Source organism: Erithacus rubecula (genome assembly GCF_903797595.1).
Source record: "Erithacus rubecula genome assembly, chromosome: 21".
Classification (NCBI taxonomy): domain Eukaryota; kingdom Metazoa; phylum Chordata; class Aves; order Passeriformes; family Muscicapidae; genus Erithacus; species Erithacus rubecula.
In genome coordinates this window covers 5,348,619-5,366,423 of record NC_136673.1, presented here as the reverse complement: position 1 = coordinate 5,366,423, position 17,805 = coordinate 5,348,619, and the positions used below count along the sequence as shown (strand labels likewise).

The following is a 17,805-nucleotide window of genomic DNA, read 5'->3' as shown; positions in this document are numbered from 1 at the left end:
TCCCGCTCCCCCGCGCTCGCCGCCGCATCCCCGAGCCGGGCGCGTTCCGATTGGCGCGGCGGCGGGCGGCTCTCCGTTCTGATTGGTTGAAATGAGAGAGGGGCGGGGGTCTTGGCGTGGCCCCGCCTCCGGCGGGGTGGGCTGCGGCGCGGGGGAAGGAGACGCTGCCCTTCCGCGGCCATGGCGCGCGGCGCGGGGAGAGGGCGCCGAGCGGGGCCGCGCGCCCCCCCCGCCGCGGTGAGTGGTGCCGCCCGCGCCCGCTCGCGGGGCCGGGCCCGCCGGGCCGCACCATCGCTAGTGGGGAGGGGAGCGCCGAGCCGGGGACCCCCGGCTGAAGCCGGTCATGAGGGTGGGAGATGCGGAGGGTGCGGGGGCGGCGGGATGCCCCGGGGGAGAATGAAGGCAGGGGTCCGGGGATGCAGCAAGGCACCCGAGGCGCAGGGGGGCTGCGGGGATGCTGCGGGGGTGCGGGAGCGCATCCCGCACGGCCCAGCGCGCTGCAGTGCGGGTGCGGGGATCCCGTGGGACGCTGCCGGTGGGACGAACCCCCGGCGGGCAGGGCTGGGGGGAGATCCCGGGCAGAGCGGCTGCCTCGGTACCTGTACTCCCTATCCCGGCATGGTAACCCCAGGCTGCTTTCTGTGCCCCAAATTCCTTGCACTTTGCTGTTCCCATCTCTGCCGCGGCCAGGCCGTCGTGTTTAACCTTGTGGGGGGAGCCCGTGTCCGGTGTGCGGTCCCTGCGGGCGGCCCGGGAACATTCCGCGAGGGGCTGCGGGTGCGGGGCAGGGCTGTGTCACCCGGCGGGGTCACACGGCAGGGTCACACAGCAGCGCTTTCTGTCGCTCTGTCCTTGGCGTGAGCACATCCCCCCTGCCCAGCCCAGTGAAACCTCCTGGGCAAACCCCCCTTGGCTGGCGCCTCTTGAGCAGCGCTGTGATGCACAGAAAGCTGTGTGAAAGCTGAGTTTTGGCAACGAAAACGTGCGTATTTGGGATAATTGGGAGGTTTTTTATATGGGGATTAGAAACAAAATCCCTCCAACCACGTGCAGCCGGGTCTGGTACATGTAGAAGTCTCTGGGAGCTGTCAAATCCCAGGGTGCCGCTGCTGTAGAGCAGTTTGGGAATCTGTCCCCGTGGTTGGTAGGACAAGCAAAGGAATGGCTGCTGCTGGTGAGAAGATATTTTATATTCACTGCTCCAAGTGACCTGGTGTACATGTTGTGAAGTGCAGTGCAGGGAGGAGCAGGATGTGTGCTCCCCTCATTTACCTGATTTTCCCCCTCTTCCCGCAGGAGGAGAATTGTTGGATGAAGGCCAACTCCAGGACTCTGAGCCAGATGCCAGAGAAAAGCTGGATTCTTTTGTGAGCAGCTCACACAGCATCCACAAGTGCCCTTCCCCGTGGCAGCTCCTGGAGGTGCCGAGGTGCTGGTGCAGACATGGCATTTAGAAGGACAGAGGGAATGTCCATCATGCAGGCCTTGGCAATGACCGTGGCAGAGATCCCTGTGTTCGTTTACACCACCTTTGGGCAGGTACAAGGAGAGGGAAAGGTTTTCCTGTCACATTCCTTGGGCTGGCTCTGCGGGGTTGTCTGTGTGAGATGGAGGCACAATGGGGTGGTGCTGGGGGAGTTTGGAGTGGTGGGAGAGAGTTGTTCTGAGTAGGCTTAGAGAGGAGAGAAAAGTGCTTCCCACATCCCTCCTTGGGAGAACACCCAGGTTCAATCTTTCTCTTCATCAAAGGTGCTAAAAAAAGACTTGTCTTTTAAAGAAGAGTAATATGTTCCCCTACTTGTGGTTGATGCAGCACTTGGAGCAGTAAAAGCTCAGCTTCACAGCAGGGTTTCAGAGCTGAATTTGGGTAACCTGGATTGCATCTGTCCCAGGCTGTGTGCAGATTTTGCAGTGTGTTTTGGCAATGAGGATCGAGACCAAGTTCTCCAGATCCTGTCAAAATGATTCTCCACAATCTCTTTGATGATGTCTTAGTTGTGTACCAGGGGGGGGTTTTTTTATGGGTGGGAGGGTAAAACCGAGATGTTTAGTGTTTTACACTGCTGGGCAGTGAATTGTTTTTTCATTGTTGCTCTTCCCTTTGTTCTGTGTTTAAAGTCTGTGTTCTCGCAGCTGCGGCTCTCCCCAGGCCTGCGCAAGGTGCTGTTTGCCACAGCTCTGGGCACGGTGGCCCTGGCTCTTGCTGCTCACCAGCTGAAGCGGCGCCGCCGCCGAAAGAAGCAGATTGCCCCGGACAAGTGTGGCTTCAAGCCAGGAGGGATCACAGTGCCCATCCTGCCAACCAGGAGGGTCTCCTCTGTGAAGAAAGGTTGGCCTCACAAAAAGGGGGAAATCCCCAGAGAAGTTGTACAGGGAGTGGGGAAGGTGTGGGCAGAGGAAGGGAAAGCTTTGTGTAGTGCTTCGATGGGAATTCTGAAGGGCAGTGCCATGAGCTCCCCACGGGGTTTAGGGAGCAAAGGGAGAGACTGAGCTCACAGTCCTCAGGAACAAAAGGTGTCCTGATGTTTTCCCTGAGGTTTGCAGTTGCCATCCCCTTTCCTGCAGGCAGCCTGTGGACCATTACCAGGCTGCCCCAGTGGTAATGAGGCACGCAGTGACCTGGTTGTGCATTGATCTCGTGATGTCAGTGCTCAGCCCAGGGGAGGGGAGGGTGGCCTGAGCCAGGCTGGGCAGTTGGGAGTGTCCATCAGCTCTGTGGTGACTCCCAGACCTTGGACAGCTTCCTCACCTGCTTGTACTGATTTTAGGGGTAAAACTGACCCAGGCCCTCAGCAAAGCACTTCAGGGATTAAGCATTTGTTTGGTGAAACATGAAAATGAAGGGAACAGTGTCCGTGTTCTGCATGTTCTGAGGGAAGGTGGAGGAGTTTTGGCTTGATTGTTTTCACTTGCCTCTTGCTGTCCATAAGCAGTGAATCCATTCCTCAGCCTCAGATCCCTCTGACACCAGTCTCAGAGCAAGCAGAGCAGACAGGAGATCTGTGCCTTATTTCTAGGTATTGGATACTGCTTTGCCCATTCACAGTTACACTGGACAAGGTGATGTTCTCTCCCTCTCCATTCCCTGCTGCAGCCACCTGGGCCTAAAATCCTGTTTTTGTGTGACCTTCCCAACTGCAGGATACTCCAGCAGGAGAGTCCAGAGCCCTGGCAGCAAGAGCAATGACACACTCAGTGGGATTTCCTCCATTGAGCCCAGCAAACATTCCAGTTCCTCCCACAGCCTCGCCTCGGTAAGGACCTGTCATCAGGGCTGGGAGGTGTCAGTGCACAGACCTGGCACAGGATCACTGAGTCCTTGGGCTTGTGCTGGCCCATGGAGCAGAACAGATTGCAGTGTAATTGTAGGGTGGGTTCTGATGTTAACCTTGCACTGAGTGTCTGGAGTTCCCTGTGAGCAGCAATTCTTTGTGGGCAGGAGCTCTGGGGTTCCTTGGCCAGTTTTTGGCCAAGGAGGAGTCACAGGAGAGATTTCATGTGGGACATGGCCAAGATTCCTCAGAGGTCTCTGTGGCCCCCTCAAGGAGTTAGGCTGGGTTGTTTCTGGGTCTCACAGCAATGAGCTTGTTTGCTTCCCTCTGTGGTGGGGGTTTGGGTGGCCTGGCAGCCCCTTCATTCTGTGCTGGGGTTGCTCACAGCTTGCTTTTTTCTTAAAACCGAATTAACTACCAAAATCTGATAGCTCTGTTCAGGAAACAGCCCAGGGTGAGAACACAGCTAGTCCTTCTGCCTCCTCCAGAGACAAAAAGCAGCCTATGAGTACAGGTAATTCAGGTTTAACCAGGTGAGAGAAGCCATCAGTGCTTATATCCACCTTTTGTGAGACCAAAACTGGGAGCATTTGTGTCTTCAGGACCTGTTTCACATTCCCATTGCTCAGAGCTAACGTTCTGCTGGAGCAGGGGGACAGGGGTGAACCTCTGTGATTGCTGCAAAGCTCTCCCTCATCATTACCCAGCCTCAGAGGCTGCTTGGCAATGCTGGGGCAAGGAGAGGGAAAACCACCCCTTTGAAAGGAGCTGTGGGGTGCCAGCACTGCTCAGCACAGTCTGGTGTTGCTGTTTTTAGTACAGCTGAAGCAGCAGGAGTTGCCAAGATCCGTGCTGGCCGAAGGGTGTCTCCAGCAGGCGGCAGTGCCAGCTGTGGCTGGGCAGGCACAGCATCCCTGGGAGCTGGGATGGGATGGGATGTGTCCCTGAGCACCCAGCTGTGCCCAGCTGTGGCTGGGCAGGCACAGCATCCCTGGGAGCTGGGATGGGATGGGATGTGTCCCTGAGCACCCAGCTGTGCCCAGCTGTGGCTGGGCAGGCACAGCTTCCCTGGGAGCTGGGATGGGATGGGATGTGTCCCTGAGCACCCAGCTGTGCCCAGCTGTGGCTGGGCAGGCACAGCATCCCTGGGAGCTGGGATGGGATGGGATGTGTCCCTGAGCACCCAGCTGTGCCCAGCTGTGGCTGGGCAGGCACAGCATCCCTGGGAGCTGGGATGGGATGTGTCCCTGAGCACCCAGCTGTGCCCAGCTGTGGCTGGGCAGGCACAGCATCCCTGGGAGCTGGGATGGGATGGGATGTGTCCCTGAGCACCCAGCTGTGCCCAGCTGTGGCCTCTTTCCCCTCCACAGGGACTCACATCTTTGTAATTCCCCCATGGCTTCTCAGTTCACACAGATGCTGTCCAGGTTTTGTGTCACTCAAGTTCTGTTTCTCTTTAAATAAAAAACAATCCATAAATACCTTTTTTCCACTGCTGGTGCCTGGTTGGGGGTATCCCCCCAGACGGGCATCTGTTTCTGTACAGGTGAGCTGACCATGTACTTACAGTTTTTATATTGGTGGAAAAGCAGCTCATCCTTTGCACAGCTGCAGGTTTTGCCTGTGCTCTCATTTGCTTCCTGACTCTTCTTTGCCATGCAGTAAATTGGCAGCAGTGAACTGATGATTTGCAGTTCAGGATCTCAAGGTGATTTATTAACACTCCACAGGGATTGATCAATGGAAGCAGGACAGAAATTCATCTGTCAGCTGATTATTGTAGCTTTTTTTTAGTACCAGGCTCATGTTTGGGCATCCTTCTGTAAGCCACAGGAAATCACTGGTCACTGATAGTGTTGAATCCAGCACTTTATTGGGTCAGACTTTAGAAGACATCCATGGTGTGAAACTGGACAAAGTTGAAGTGACATTGCTGTGTGGATTATCAAGCTCAGCCCTCCCAGGAGAGGGTCTGGTTACAAAGGGAAGCATGAGGATTCCCCTTGCCCACTGAGGAACCCTCAGCTGTATTTTTTTTTCTGGGAAACTGTTTCTTTTGTTTGGACTGTGCTTGCTACATGTGGTTTTTTTACAGTGTTTTTTTTACAGGCAGCTGGGGCTGACATGAGCTTTCCATCAAAATCCTGGTGCCTTTGTAGTGATTGCTTTGGAGCTTTCCTGGGCTCTTTCCTCCATCAGTGCTTTCCTTTTAGTGCTCATCAATACAAGGGCAAACATGGAGAAGGAAAATGCCTTTTTGCTGAAGGCTGGTGGTGTTTGTTTGATCTTACCATCACTAACCTGAAGAGAATTCAAAAGGCATTTGCTCTTTTCTGCAGATGGTAGCAGTCAATTCCTCTAGTCCAGTACCCCCAGGGATGTGGGAGGCCCAGGCAATGGGAGATGCTGGAGCCATTGGTGATTCCAGTGCAGAAAGCCTCTATGTTCAAGGTAAGCAGGCATAAGGCTAACATTCCTCTGGGGGGTGTTATCACTGAGAGAGCAAGCAGGGGGTGAGAATTGACTCAGAGCATCAGCAGCTCAATGTGGAGCTCTAGCAGAAAGTTCCCTTCCATTCTCAGCTTAAACTCAAACAAAAATCCCATCTTATCCTAAAAAAAAAGTAACTTTTTTTGTCAGTGAATAATTTACTTCCAAAATACTGTTCTTGAGCAACAGGCCCATTTTGTGCACAGAATAATATTTTGGCAGTAACAGGGATGATGCTTTAACCAGTTTGGGGATGTTCTTCTAATTCAAACCAAACCATATTTAAACAGAAAAGAAGCAGAATATGTTCATTCTTTCTGTTGGGGAGGGATTTCCCTCTTTTCTGGTTTGTCTGAGTGAGCAAAGACTCATCCTGTATCTCTTTGTTCCTGAGTGCCCTGGGACTCTCACAGCCAGTGTTTGGTTGGGTTTCCAGGCATGGAGCTGTTTGAGGAGGCCCTGCAGAAATGGGAGCAGGCACTGAGCATCAGGCAGAGGGACAGTGCTTGTACCAGCACCCCTGTGCCCTGGGACAGCAGGAAACAGCAGGAGAGCATGTCTGAGACCATTTCAGAGGTAGGTCCTCACATGCTGCAAGGCCAGCCTGGAAGCAGTAAACAGTGGGAGGTTAAAAGGAGAGCAAATCAAGGGCAGAGTCAGGCCAGACTCTGTTTAAGAACTGTCTGTATCTGCAGCTTCCTTATGCAATGGGAGTGGGTGTTTTTAATTTCTTTCTCTTTTTAATACGTCTCGCCCCCTCATTCCCCAGCGCTTCCATCCACCTTCCAGCCTTGTGTCACTCACTGTCACACGTGTCCTCCCGTGGCACAGCCTGTGCTGAGGAGAGGCTCTGATGAATGCAGCACTGCTGTGGCTGGCAGTGTTGCCTCTGTAACTTTTTAATGCATTTTAAAAGGAGATCTGGATGGTCACTGCCACCTCTGGGAGCTGGGTGGGGAGCAGAGCCCAGCTCTGTGTGTGGTAATTTGGTAGGAGCTGGGCATAGCCATGCTCCCTGCAAGGAGATGTGTACCTCACTCAGCCTCTGCAGCTGCAGAAATCAGGATTTTAGGACAGCCCCTTGCTGTCTGGGATTTGAGGACTATGCAGGGAAGACCTGTGTTAAAGGAGATCTAACCTAGAGTGGCTCAGTGACAGCCATAAAGCTTAAAAAAACCTGCTGTAACTCAGGGCTGTGAAAAGAGCTGAACTCCCAACTTTCCAGGAGTTCTCACTGGGAAAAAAAAGTGTTCCCAGCCTTTTGTAAACAGAGTCTGGTGTAGTAAGTATGTGGGACATTTGTCTTTTGTGCTGGATAATATTTATCCAAGTCAAATCTGGATTCTGTTGTTGTTGGCTTTCCTTGAAGGGGCCTGTAGTGTTTCTAAAACTGCCTTAAAACCAGTTGATTCATTATGAAAATAGATTTTGTACTTCTTGTTAATGCTTCTGTCTTCTGGGTGAGATACTCATGCAAACATAGAGCCATGAAGCTGTTTAAGTCTTTATTTTCTCCACACCTTTTTATTTTCATCCTCCTGTGTTGCTTACAGCCCAGCACCATAATCTAAATATTCTGTTACCCAGTTCTGGATATCCTGTTATATTCAACAAAGGTTTCCTGATGAGATTTCTCCTGGAAGTTAGGCTAAAATCAAAAAGCAGGAGATTTAAGTGATTAAAATACCTGTTTTTCTGGGTAGCAGGTTAAAGTTCTTTAGTTCTTTCTTCCTTTTTTAACAGGAAAACAAAATTGTGAAGCTCAAAAGCCAGAGGGTTTGAGTAGGCTATGTAGAAGCTTCCTGCCCCGTGCATTATTAGCTGCATTGTAGGATTAATGACTCCTCTCTCTTTTTATTTTTAATCATTTAATCTGCAGACTGCAAATCCCATTTTTACTGAAAATTTCCTCCCGTATTTGTGCTGTCCAATCTGTCTGTGCCCAGCTGGCCAACTAAGGGTGACATTTATGTGTGTTCCAGGAGGAGTCCCAGAAAAGGGAGTTTGCTGAGAAGCTGGAGTCCCTGCTGCACCGAGCCTACCACCTGCAGGAAGAGTTTGGCTCCTCTCTCCCGTCGGACAGCGTGCTGCTGGATCTGGGTAGGGCACCAGTAAAATGCCAATTTCCTGCCTGGTTTTATGTCTTTTCTGTAAGCCAGGTAAAGAAGGAGTGACAAAGGAGTGGAGAGGAATGTTGGTCCATGAACTCCAGCACATTTGGCTTTTTTCTCTCTCCAGAGAAGACTTTGATGCTGCCGCTGGCGGATGGATCGCTGCGGCTGCGGACGGATGATGAGGACAGCTCAGCTTCAGAGGATTCCTTCTTCTCTGCAGCAGAGGTGACTGCAGTGGCAGCTCTGTGTCACAGTGGCTTGGAGGGAAGGCACAAAGGCAGCAGAGCCAAGCACATCTTGGGAGGGAGGATGATCAAACACAGAGCAGCAGCCCCAGGCTGGGAGGTTCATGGAACCTTAGGAAAAGATTTTAACGAGGGGGATGGTACAGGGTTTTCCAACCAGCACTTCTTACTTACTACAGAAAACATGTCATAACAGCTAGGAAAATGCTGTTATCTAATGCATGATGGCTTGGTGGTGCAAGTTTTATGGAATATTGAGCTTTTTATTGAGACAGCTTTTGGTGAAAAAAGAAATATCTTTGCATGAAACAATTGCACTGACAAACTCTGCTAGCTGGAGATTCTCTGAAGAAGGCCCACCTTGCTTGTGTGCAGTCGCCTGTGTATTTGCAAATATTTAATTTTGTTCTTCCCACATCTCTTGTTACCTCTCCAGCTCTTTGACTCTCTCCCCTTTGAGAAAATGCCATTCCACCTCTCCAAGCCAGTGGCAGCATATGAAGAAGCTCTGCAGTTGGTGAAAGAAGGGAAGGTGGCGTGCCGGACGCTGAGGTGAAGTGCCAGCTGCAGCTGTGGGACCTTGTGTCCCTGGGCACTGTGAACACAACATCTGCCTTTGAGCAGCCCCATAATCAGAATAACCCTTTGGGGCTGTAAAATCACAGCATCCTTCCTGCTGGTTTGGCCTTGCCAGGGAATTAACCCTAGATTTTAGGGACTTGCTTGTTAAGAAAGAGTAATTGTCCTAAGAAATTAGTGATACGAAGTGTGACTGTTGTGAGAGGCTGGCACAGTCCTGTACCAGCCTGGCAGGGGTGCTCTGTTCCCTCAGGGAGCTGGATAAAGGGAATGTGACTTGCTTTTTCCTATGCACAGACTGGGAATTTAGTTTTTTTGTTTTTAGGGGATCACAGTTGTAGGAACACTAACATCAGAACTGGAATTTAGACAGTTCTTCCCCTTTCCTTCTAGGACAGAGCTCCTTGGCTGCTACAGTGACGAGGATTTCCTGGCAAAGTTGCACTGTGTCAGGCAGGCATTCCAGGTGAGAATGGCTCCAGCTCCTGGGCTTCCATGGCACATGGCTGCCAGCAGCATGCTCCTGGAGACTGCAGTTTTGTTTCCTAGGTTCCAGCATGTTAAAGGCTCACAACACTGGTGTGTGCAGCATTGTACCACTTCGTGTCCTGCCCTTTTTCCTTTCTCCCAGCTCAGAATTTGAGGGTGTGTAGTTGCTCACAGGAGACATCTGTGTTCCCTTTGCAGGAGCTGCTGGAGGATGAAAGCAATCAGCTGTTTTTTGGGGAGGTTGGCAAGCAGATGGTGATAGGACTGATGACAAAAGCTGAAAAGGTAGGAAGTTTGCGTAACAACTAAACTGTGTCTTGAGCATAGGGATACTTGTTCTCCCATCCCAACTCAGAGTGTGTCCAGTGTGCTGGAAGAAGAAAACTTCATCTGTATGCTGGTGACTACTGTGGTGTTGATGTCAACTCAAACCCAAGTAATTTAATTTCTGTTTTGTTTGCCTGCTCTCCCAGAATCCCAAAGCTTTCTTGGAAAGCTACGAGGAGATGCTGCGTTACGCCTTGAAGCAGGAGACCTGGCCAACCACTCAGCAGGAGCTCGAGGGAAGAGGGGTTGGTAAAGACATTATCTTTACAGAGTTGCAGAGGAGTTGGAAGATAATCCTTGCCCAGAGAGGTTTTGGAATTCCCAGCCCTGAAAGTGCTGAAGCCCAGGCTGGATGGGGCTTGAAGTAACCTGGTTTAGTGGAAAGTGTCCCTGCCCATGGCAGGGGGTGAAATTGGATGATTTCAAAGTCCCCTACAAGCCAAACCACTGTGATTGATTTGTAGTGCAAATGTAGGAATGGCCAGGAGTGAAAACTTGCTGTTGAAATACGATTACATTGACTTCAACTTGTTACATCTTGCTTCAAAACAAGAGCCCATCTCTCTCTTTAAAACCTGTTCCCTTCACAGACTGTTCTGCTCTCTCACAGGTGGTGTGCATGAGCTTCTTTGACATTGTGCTGGACTTCATCCTCATGGATGCCTTTGAGGATCTGGAGAACCCTCCCTCCTCGGTGCTGGCTGTGCTGCGTAACCGCTGGCTGTCGGACAGCTTCAAGGAGACGGTGCGTGAGCCAGCCAGGGCTGGGAAAGAGAGGGGGACATCAGTGCCAAGGCCAGAAAAGAGCATAACCTCATCTTTCCCAGCTGAGCTGAATCCTCTCTTTAGAAATGCCACGCTTTCCTGAAGCTCCAAACAACAGTCTTCTTGTGCATGGAAGTTGTTTACAGGAAAGCTTTCCTCATTTTGGAAGCGTCTGGTTGGCAACCAGACTCATGGCTCTAGGGGTCTTTATCAGTGATGCCATGGAGATGTTAAAAGATGACAGCACCTATTTTTATGAATGAGAATAAAAGGGCCAAAATGCAGTGGGGGAAAAAAAAAGTGTGGGTTTTAGTATGTGGCTATTCATTGTGGCAGTACCTCAGCAGACATTGAAGCTCAGATTGCAAAGCTTTCATTTAGTCCTGTCCCCCAGCTGTATTTTTAAGACTGATTGGTTTGATAGATAGAGAGTAAAATGGCACTTTGTAACAGCTGTCTGCTTGGAGGGAATCCTGGGCTGTTGGGCATCTATGTCAGATCATATTAACAATCTTCAAAAACCCTTTGGCTTCTCTGGAATGGATCTGAAGTGTTAAATCTGCTTCCAGTTTGCTTCAGTTTTGTCATTTTAGAGTTATTGGCACAAAAGAGTGACTGCTTTGATGACAATGTGTTGGTAAACTTTGGGTTTTTTTAAATAATCCCAGTAACTAATGGACTCTCTCTGTTAATTGTAGGCTCTAGCAACTGCTTGCTGGTCAGTTCTGAAAGCAAAAAGGAGGCTTCTGATGGTAAGCAAAATTAATCAAAAGGGAAAAAATCGAATGTATTTGAGGCTGAAAAGAGAACACATAGATCTTGACAAAGTGCAAAATCTTAAGTGGTGGAAGACTGAACAGAGTCAGGTTCTTTGTGATACTTTAGAGCCCTGGGGTCCTGCAGTCACTGCTCCAGTGCTATGCCAGTATTTTAACCACTCTGAGTTTATTCTCCCTTTTTCTTAATGTGTGTGACAGTGTTGCTTGTCTGGTGTTCCCTCTCCCTGCTCACAATACTGTAGGAATGGCCACAGACCCCAAGCAGCAAAGGACTGCTCCTGAGTTGTACTTTCCTTGCTGGCAGCAAAAGGATGGTTCAGGCACTGCTCTGCTCCCCAGTGCTGATGCTAATTAGCCATTACTCGATGAGTTTCACTTAAATCTGTGACTTCCTAAAGTATCACAGCAAACCAGTTCATGGAGCAGGGGAACAGGAAGCCACAACTTCACAACCCTGGTTTTGCCACAGGGTCTGTGGCCTCTGGCAAGTTTTCAGCTCGATCCCACAGCAGCTGGTACAACAGGGTTTGGCTCCTGAGATGGCACAGAGAGAAATGAGAGCACTGGAAACTGTACTAGTGCTGTCATGCAGCAGCTCTGCCTTGGATATTTGCATGTCCTTTCCTGGCTTGGTCAGCAAATTATAAATAGAGGCTATAAAGGCTGGCTGATGATTGCTTTCATTTTCTTCTGTTCATTTTCCTCTTGAAATAGCAGTTTAGAAACATGAAGATAAAGAGCTCTAGTCATTCTTCAAGGGATCTGAAAGATAAATGTAGTTTTGCAGGAAGAGATGTTCCAAATAGCTCTTAACTTCACTTACTGAAGCTTTCTGGCAGGGAAGTTGGTGGCTAATATGGAATAAGGTGCTAATTCTGTCTGAGAATGAAGATCAACTAATTCTGTCCTTCCCTGTGACAGGTACCAGATGGTTTTATCTCTCATTTCTACTCCGTATCGGAGCACGTCAGTCCTGTTCTAGCCTTTGGTTTTCTGGGGCCCAAGCAGCAGCTATCTGAAGTCTGCAGTTTCTTCAAGGTAAGTTGATTTTTCTGTACCTCATCTGTGTGGGACTCCTGTCCGCTGCCTTAAAGCTGCTGATGTGTGCCTTGGTGGCTGGTCCCAGCAGGTGGAGGAGGTCTGACTGCAAACCTCCCTTGTCTTGCAGCACCAGATCGTGCAGTATCTGAAGGACATGTTTGACTTTGACAACGTGAGGTACACCACAGTGCAGCTGCTGGCAGAGGACATCCTGCAGCTGTCGCGGCGGCGCAGCGAGATCCTCCTGGGCTACCTGGGCACCGAGACTGCGCCGGAGATGAACGGCACCCTTCCTGGGGAGACAGAGCTGCTGAAGGAGGAGCTCATCTGATGGCAGGGGAGGAAAGCACTTTTGTACAAGGACCTTTTCCTCCCAGAGATGGTTGAAGCTACCTGCAAAGTGCAGCAGTGGCAGCAAGACTATGTGAACACACAGCAGTCTGGCGGGACCTTCTGCTTTTTGTAGCCAGTAGTGTTTGCTGGGATGGATCCAGGACCACTTGCCAACTTATGGTTTGAATTTCTTCTTTGTTCCACCTTCCTGTCATTATTATTACTTTCAGTGTTTCCTATATACATTGTGTCCTGAACTGCCCAGGCCCAGATTTTTGCCCAGTTCTCTTGAACAGGGCAATGTTTGTACCTGTTTTTGCCTTTGTGTTTTCTGGGAGGTGAATCCCTGACGTTTACGATTGTGAGTGGGAACAGGAATATCGTTGGTAAATTCTCCACTTGACCACTAGCTTCTCAAAGAGGCTTTGCTTGCTTTGGGATTTTTATTACTGTTCTTCTCTGTTGTGTTCCAACAGACATAAATTACTGCTGATTTTTACCTTAAGTGTGATAACATACTCAATGTGACTAGCAAAGATTTCTTTCCTGGGGTGGAAGAAATCGTTCTGTAAAGCACTGAAGTAAAATGCAGACTTTTGTAAGAAGCTCTAGGGAAAGGGGTCTGTTCCCTTGGTATTGCTGCTCTTTGCAGACCAGATGACAAACTCTGTGTTCTGGTCGTCCTTGCTTAGGAGCTGAGGTCTATGTTTGCCCCTAAGGCAGGTTAGTGTGAGAGGAGGGGATTTGCATTCTGCCCCTGCTTGCACAAAGTCTTTGACATGCATCAAAGTGCCTTGCTGGATTTCAGAATGAGCCAGCAGCAGCTTTTGCTGGGTAAGAGGTGTGGAGTGTGTAGAAGCTGGGGGAAAGGGTAATAATGAGGTGCCTATTGCTGTTGTGCACAGGGTAGTGAGAGGTGTAGATGCTGGATGTGAGTTATGTGTGCAGATAGTTGGAGAGCTGGGATCAAGCTTCTGGAGAGGAAATGACTCTTTAGAGTCTGTCAGTTCTAAGAAATACAGCACAATTTTGGGTAATGATCAAATGTGTGTGTGTATGGTTGTGCTTCTCAAATGCTGTGATCCTGACTGACCAGCCAGCACCTGGAATCTGGCTGCCTTGGGATGTGAGCTGAGCTGGATCCTCGTGTAGGACACCAGCAGTGGAGTGTGCTGTACTTAGTGAGTCATAAAAATCACAGAGTAACAGAATATGCTGAGTTGGAAGGGACACATCAGGATTGAGTCCAGCTTGTGTCTCTGTACAGGACACCCCAACATTCCCACCACATGCTGAAGGAGTTGTGCAAACTTCTTGAACTCTGTCAGGCTTGGTGCTGTGGCCACTTCCCTGGGGAGCCTGTTCAGTGTCCAACTACCCTCTGGGTAGAAAACCACCTAACCTCTCCTGAGGTTCTAAACTCTCTCAGCTTCATGCCATTGGCTTGAGGCAGTCCTGGCTTTTGTGTGAGGTTTGCAATGATTTGCTGAGTCTTCTGTGAGTGCAACACCACAGATAAAAGTAGAGAATCCAGCCCATGCCTTCTTCTGTTTCAGTCCACATATAGGTCCAAGTCCAACCCTTGGAATGAGGAGGTCTTCAGGACTTCCAAAAAAACATGAGCCTCACTGTTTTTGTTCCAGACTCATCAGTTACCCCTTGTGCCTGTTCTGGGTGAAAGACACAAGGCTTACCCGGACTATTTTTGCAAGTGGAAAAAATATGTAAGAATCTGGAATTTCCATATGAGTGGAAAGTCAGTGTGTGGGCTTGGAGAATACAAATGCTTTCTTCCTCTTCAGATATCTAATGTGGATTCTGCTGGTAAAAGCAGGAAGGAAGTAAACAGAGAAAAAAAGTAAACAGGAGGATGTAAAAGGAGCAGAGAAATGTGCTGAGCCATGTGTTCTAGGGACACCCTCCCTGAGGAGGGAGGTGGGAGCAGATGACCCACTGTGGTTCCTTCCAACCTGACCCATTCTGTGGTTCTGTGATTCCTTGAAGCATTTTGATGTTTGCAGGGGGGTGCATGTAGAGCACAGTAACATCTGGTGCTCTGTAAGCACATCAGACTGATGTGGCTTATCCTGGAAACCAGATTAATGCAATAAACAGGACAATGCTGAGGCAGAAATTAGGAGCAGCTGCCCCAAGTGAGGCTGCGTGGAATAAACTGTTATGAGCAGGATTTAAAAGACAGCAGTTGAAACTAGGAAAGGTCTCTGAGATGTCTTGCTCCTGGCAGTGTGCAGGAAGAGAAGAAATGGAGGATGTTGTATTAGCATGACACACCTGCTACGTGGAAACTGTGATTTGAAAGTATGGTATATTCTGAAAGCAAGTTACTTTGCCAAAAAAAAATAATGTTGATAGTGCTTTGTGCTCTTGTACGGCTGGTTTAGAGGAAAGTCACTTCAGCAGCTTTTGTACAGTGGTTAAAAAGATGCTAAAATGTGAAGATTAATATAATGAGATGGACTGTAAGTCTAAACAATTAGTGCTGTTAAATTCTCATTTTTAGTGTTGTTTTCTGTGTATTTATTTACTGTTTTGAGTGTCTTTGGCCTCAGTGCTTGGGCAGCCTGCCTGTTTTGTGTACAGACAAGAACACTGGTGGCTGACTTTGGGCTTTTGCATCCTTGCAGGAGAGGATATTGAAACAGGGTCCCCTGAAGCAAACACTAACTTGCACTGCAGCTTTTTAAGCTGAGAAATTGTAAATTCCTAATCAATCAAATGAAGAAAGATTGTTTTATTACAGCTTGATGCTTTTCCTTAACCTTTATTTCAAGTAGGTTAGACAGCCCTCCCAGTGAAGGTAGAGAGGAATTTGCCTTGGGAACATCCACAGCTTCCTGAAGGTCGAGTTCTCCACCTTTTCCCAGCAGCAGTGACTTGGTCCTGCACCAGCCAAGGATGTTTGCCAAGACAAACTGGTTTTAGCTTTACTGGGATGGATGTTTAAGTTCTCTTCACCTCCCCCTCACTTCATCGCTGCTTTTTGTCCCTCCCCAATCCCAGTGTAGCTCAAGAGGAAAGGCAGAAAAGTGTCTGCAGCCTCTGAAGGGAACTTCAAGGATCAGCAGGGTGACAGGAGCTGTTCCTGTGGAAGAAGCTTTCCCTGTCCTGAGCAGTGTTCAAGTCCTGCTGTGTTCAAGTCCTTTGGATGCAGCCCTCAGGCTGCTTCTGCTGATCCCACCCAGAGCAGGGCCCAGCCCAAAAAGTGACTTTCATACTCACCTGTATTGCAGGTTAAAGGGTATGATGGAACACCTGCCTGCCCTCTGGCTTCCTGACATCCCTAGAAAATCCCTTTCCCAGCATATTGTGTTTAGCAACAGAAATTCTTCAGTATTAGTAGCAGCTGTGTATTTGGATAGAATCCCTTGAGATAAGGCATTCACCATTTTTTTTATTATGATGAACTCTTATTCTCAAGGGGTTAAATCATCCTGGACTGACACTTGCAAGATTTTAACACAGATGGGGATTTAAGGTGGCTTAGCAGCTATGAAATAAAATCCCTCAATAGTGTCTGATGCTTAAACAGACTTTAAAATATGCATGCCTTTCATTTTTTATGTGGAGGTTGTAACAAGATTCACCAGAGGTTAAAGTACATCCTGGGTACTTTAGTATGTATGTAGAGACTATGCCAAATGGCTCTAGGAGGGTCTTTATGATCTTTAAAGCACATTAATAAAAAATTGTCAGGAAAAATCTGCCTTGTATCTACAAGATCAGTGTGGCTTTGAAGAGCATGACTTGTGTTGTCTCATACAGAAAGGTGGGAAAGCAGGATTTTTTTTTTTTTATCCCTCTTCAGTAGAACATTCCTCTGCCTAATCTGAAACTATTGAATGTAAACTTGTGCCTATTTTTTTCTTGATTTCCTAAAGGTGTAAAAATCTGTTCTTGTTTTGCTTCTATCCTTTTCTTTGCAGCTAATTTTTAAAAGATATCTTTAATCTTAGGATGTGGGCATTACAAGTAAAATAAAACTTTCCTTCATGATTGTGGTTTTTTTTCTAAATTTCCTGGTGAAACATGCTAGCAACTCAGTCTTTGGTTTCTAATTTAGGTGACAGTTGTCTGCTGCTAGTGATGGTACCAAACAAGGCTTGCTGTTCCTAGGGCTAAAATAAGGAACTTGGAAGGTTTTAAATGTAAAGTTAATGGGTTTAATTGCATGGGGAGTCTTCCTGGGTCTACTGATGAGTCCACAGATGAAGTGGGCTATAAAGTAAACAAAACAACTCCTTGTACTTTGAGCTGTGGTTGGAAGCTGTGGGGTTTCATTTTTCAGATTTTTCTCTCGTGGTTTGGCTGTGTTGGGGTGTGGTGTGAGCCCGCTGTGATGAAGAGATAACAGAAATCCCAGCGAGGAGCAGAACCTCTTAAACATTGTCCAAGTTCCTGTAGCATTTAGCAGCTCCCCAAACTCTGTGAAACCCAGACTAAAGCCTGCGGGTTGGTATCAGAGCTGCCTATCTGCTGAGCAAGGCAAGAAAATCATCTTCTTGCTCTTCTGAAACAACTACAGTGGATTTAAATACTTCCATTTTCAAACAATAGAGAAACCAGACTGAATCAGATCAGCTGTTTCTTCCACACACTGATTAAAATTTCATCCCTATGCTTAAAAATTAAAAAAGTAAAAATGAGCCTCTGTTATCATTAATGCAAGCCTGTCATGAACTCGGAAATATGCAAATAAAATGTTCACAGATAGGAAAATTTTTGTCTCACGCCACACCCTGATCATTAGATGAGAGAGTTAAAAGGAGTTTATCTCAGTTTCCATGGAGTCAGACTCCACACTCATTACAGCTCCAGAGCAGCTTTGTGCTTTCTTGTGCTGAGGCACAGAGCAAAGGCTGCTCCGTGTATTGACACTTTTTTCTCCTGTTCAGGAAGGAGTGGGTGAAGACAGCAATGAAGCCCACAATTTTCAGTACTTGTCATGGTACATAGATCAAATGTAATCCACTCTGCCAGCATAAGTCTACATTCAATAGCTTGGAAAGGAGGAGATGTATTTAACTTGAATAATGAAAGGAGTAAATCACTCATGCTCCCTCATAGCAGTCTTCTGCAATGAACTGAGCTCCTGCAGTAAATATTTTCTCTTTCTTTCCAAATAATAAGACTTCAATGCTATTTTACTTCTTGAAATGCCAGGTAGAATGTCAGCTATGAAGAGCTTGTTGAAATTAATGGGACATAATTGTAATTAAAGTGGGTATATTACAACTGCAGAAAAAATGAATTTTCTACCCTGTTTGAAATCCTTATTAAAGGGATAGAAATCCTGGTCCGTGTGCTTCCCTGACACAAATCAAAGGCAATTTCATGCCTGTGTTGATCCCTT

At 48.2% G+C, this 17,805-nt stretch overlaps 1 protein-coding gene across 2 annotated transcripts; it reads left to right on the top strand.

The window, feature by feature from the left end:
* The first annotated feature begins 116 nt into the window (after positions 1–116).
* Positions 117–16,448, top strand: MIGA2 (mitoguardin 2). 2 transcript variants are annotated; one of them, XM_079324415.1, is made up of 16 exons: positions 117–237; positions 1,297–1,539; positions 2,134–2,329; positions 3,142–3,254; positions 5,612–5,723; positions 6,199–6,338; positions 7,745–7,862; positions 8,001–8,101; positions 8,558–8,673; positions 9,094–9,166; positions 9,388–9,474; positions 9,663–9,761; positions 10,127–10,261; positions 10,980–11,033; positions 11,982–12,098; positions 12,229–16,448. In XM_079324415.1, exons 2-16 carry the CDS (start codon positions 1,444–1,446, stop codon positions 12,430–12,432), a joined length of 1,761 nt encoding a protein of 586 aa, XP_079180541.1. In that variant the 5' UTR covers positions 117–237; positions 1,297–1,443; the 3' UTR covers positions 12,433–16,448. The 2 variants fall into 2 exon arrangements, with proteins under 2 accessions (XP_079180541.1, XP_079180540.1); XM_079324414.1 differs by having other exon boundaries at positions 2,119–2,329.
* The last annotated feature ends 1,357 nt before the right edge of the window (positions 16,449–17,805 follow it).

Coding starts and splice junctions, on each gene's coding strand:
- MIGA2 (XM_079324414.1), top strand. CDS start 1,444: ATGGCATTTAGAAGGACAGAGGGAATGTCCATCATGCAGGCCTTGGCA. Junction 1,540..2,118: donor TTTACACCACCTTTGGGCAG/GTACAAGGAGAG, acceptor CTGTGTTTAAAG/TCTGTGTTCTCGCAGCTGCG. Junction 8,674..9,093: donor GTGGCGTGCCGGACGCTGAG/GTGAAGTGCCAG, acceptor CTTTCCTTCTAG/GACAGAGCTCCTTGGCTGCT.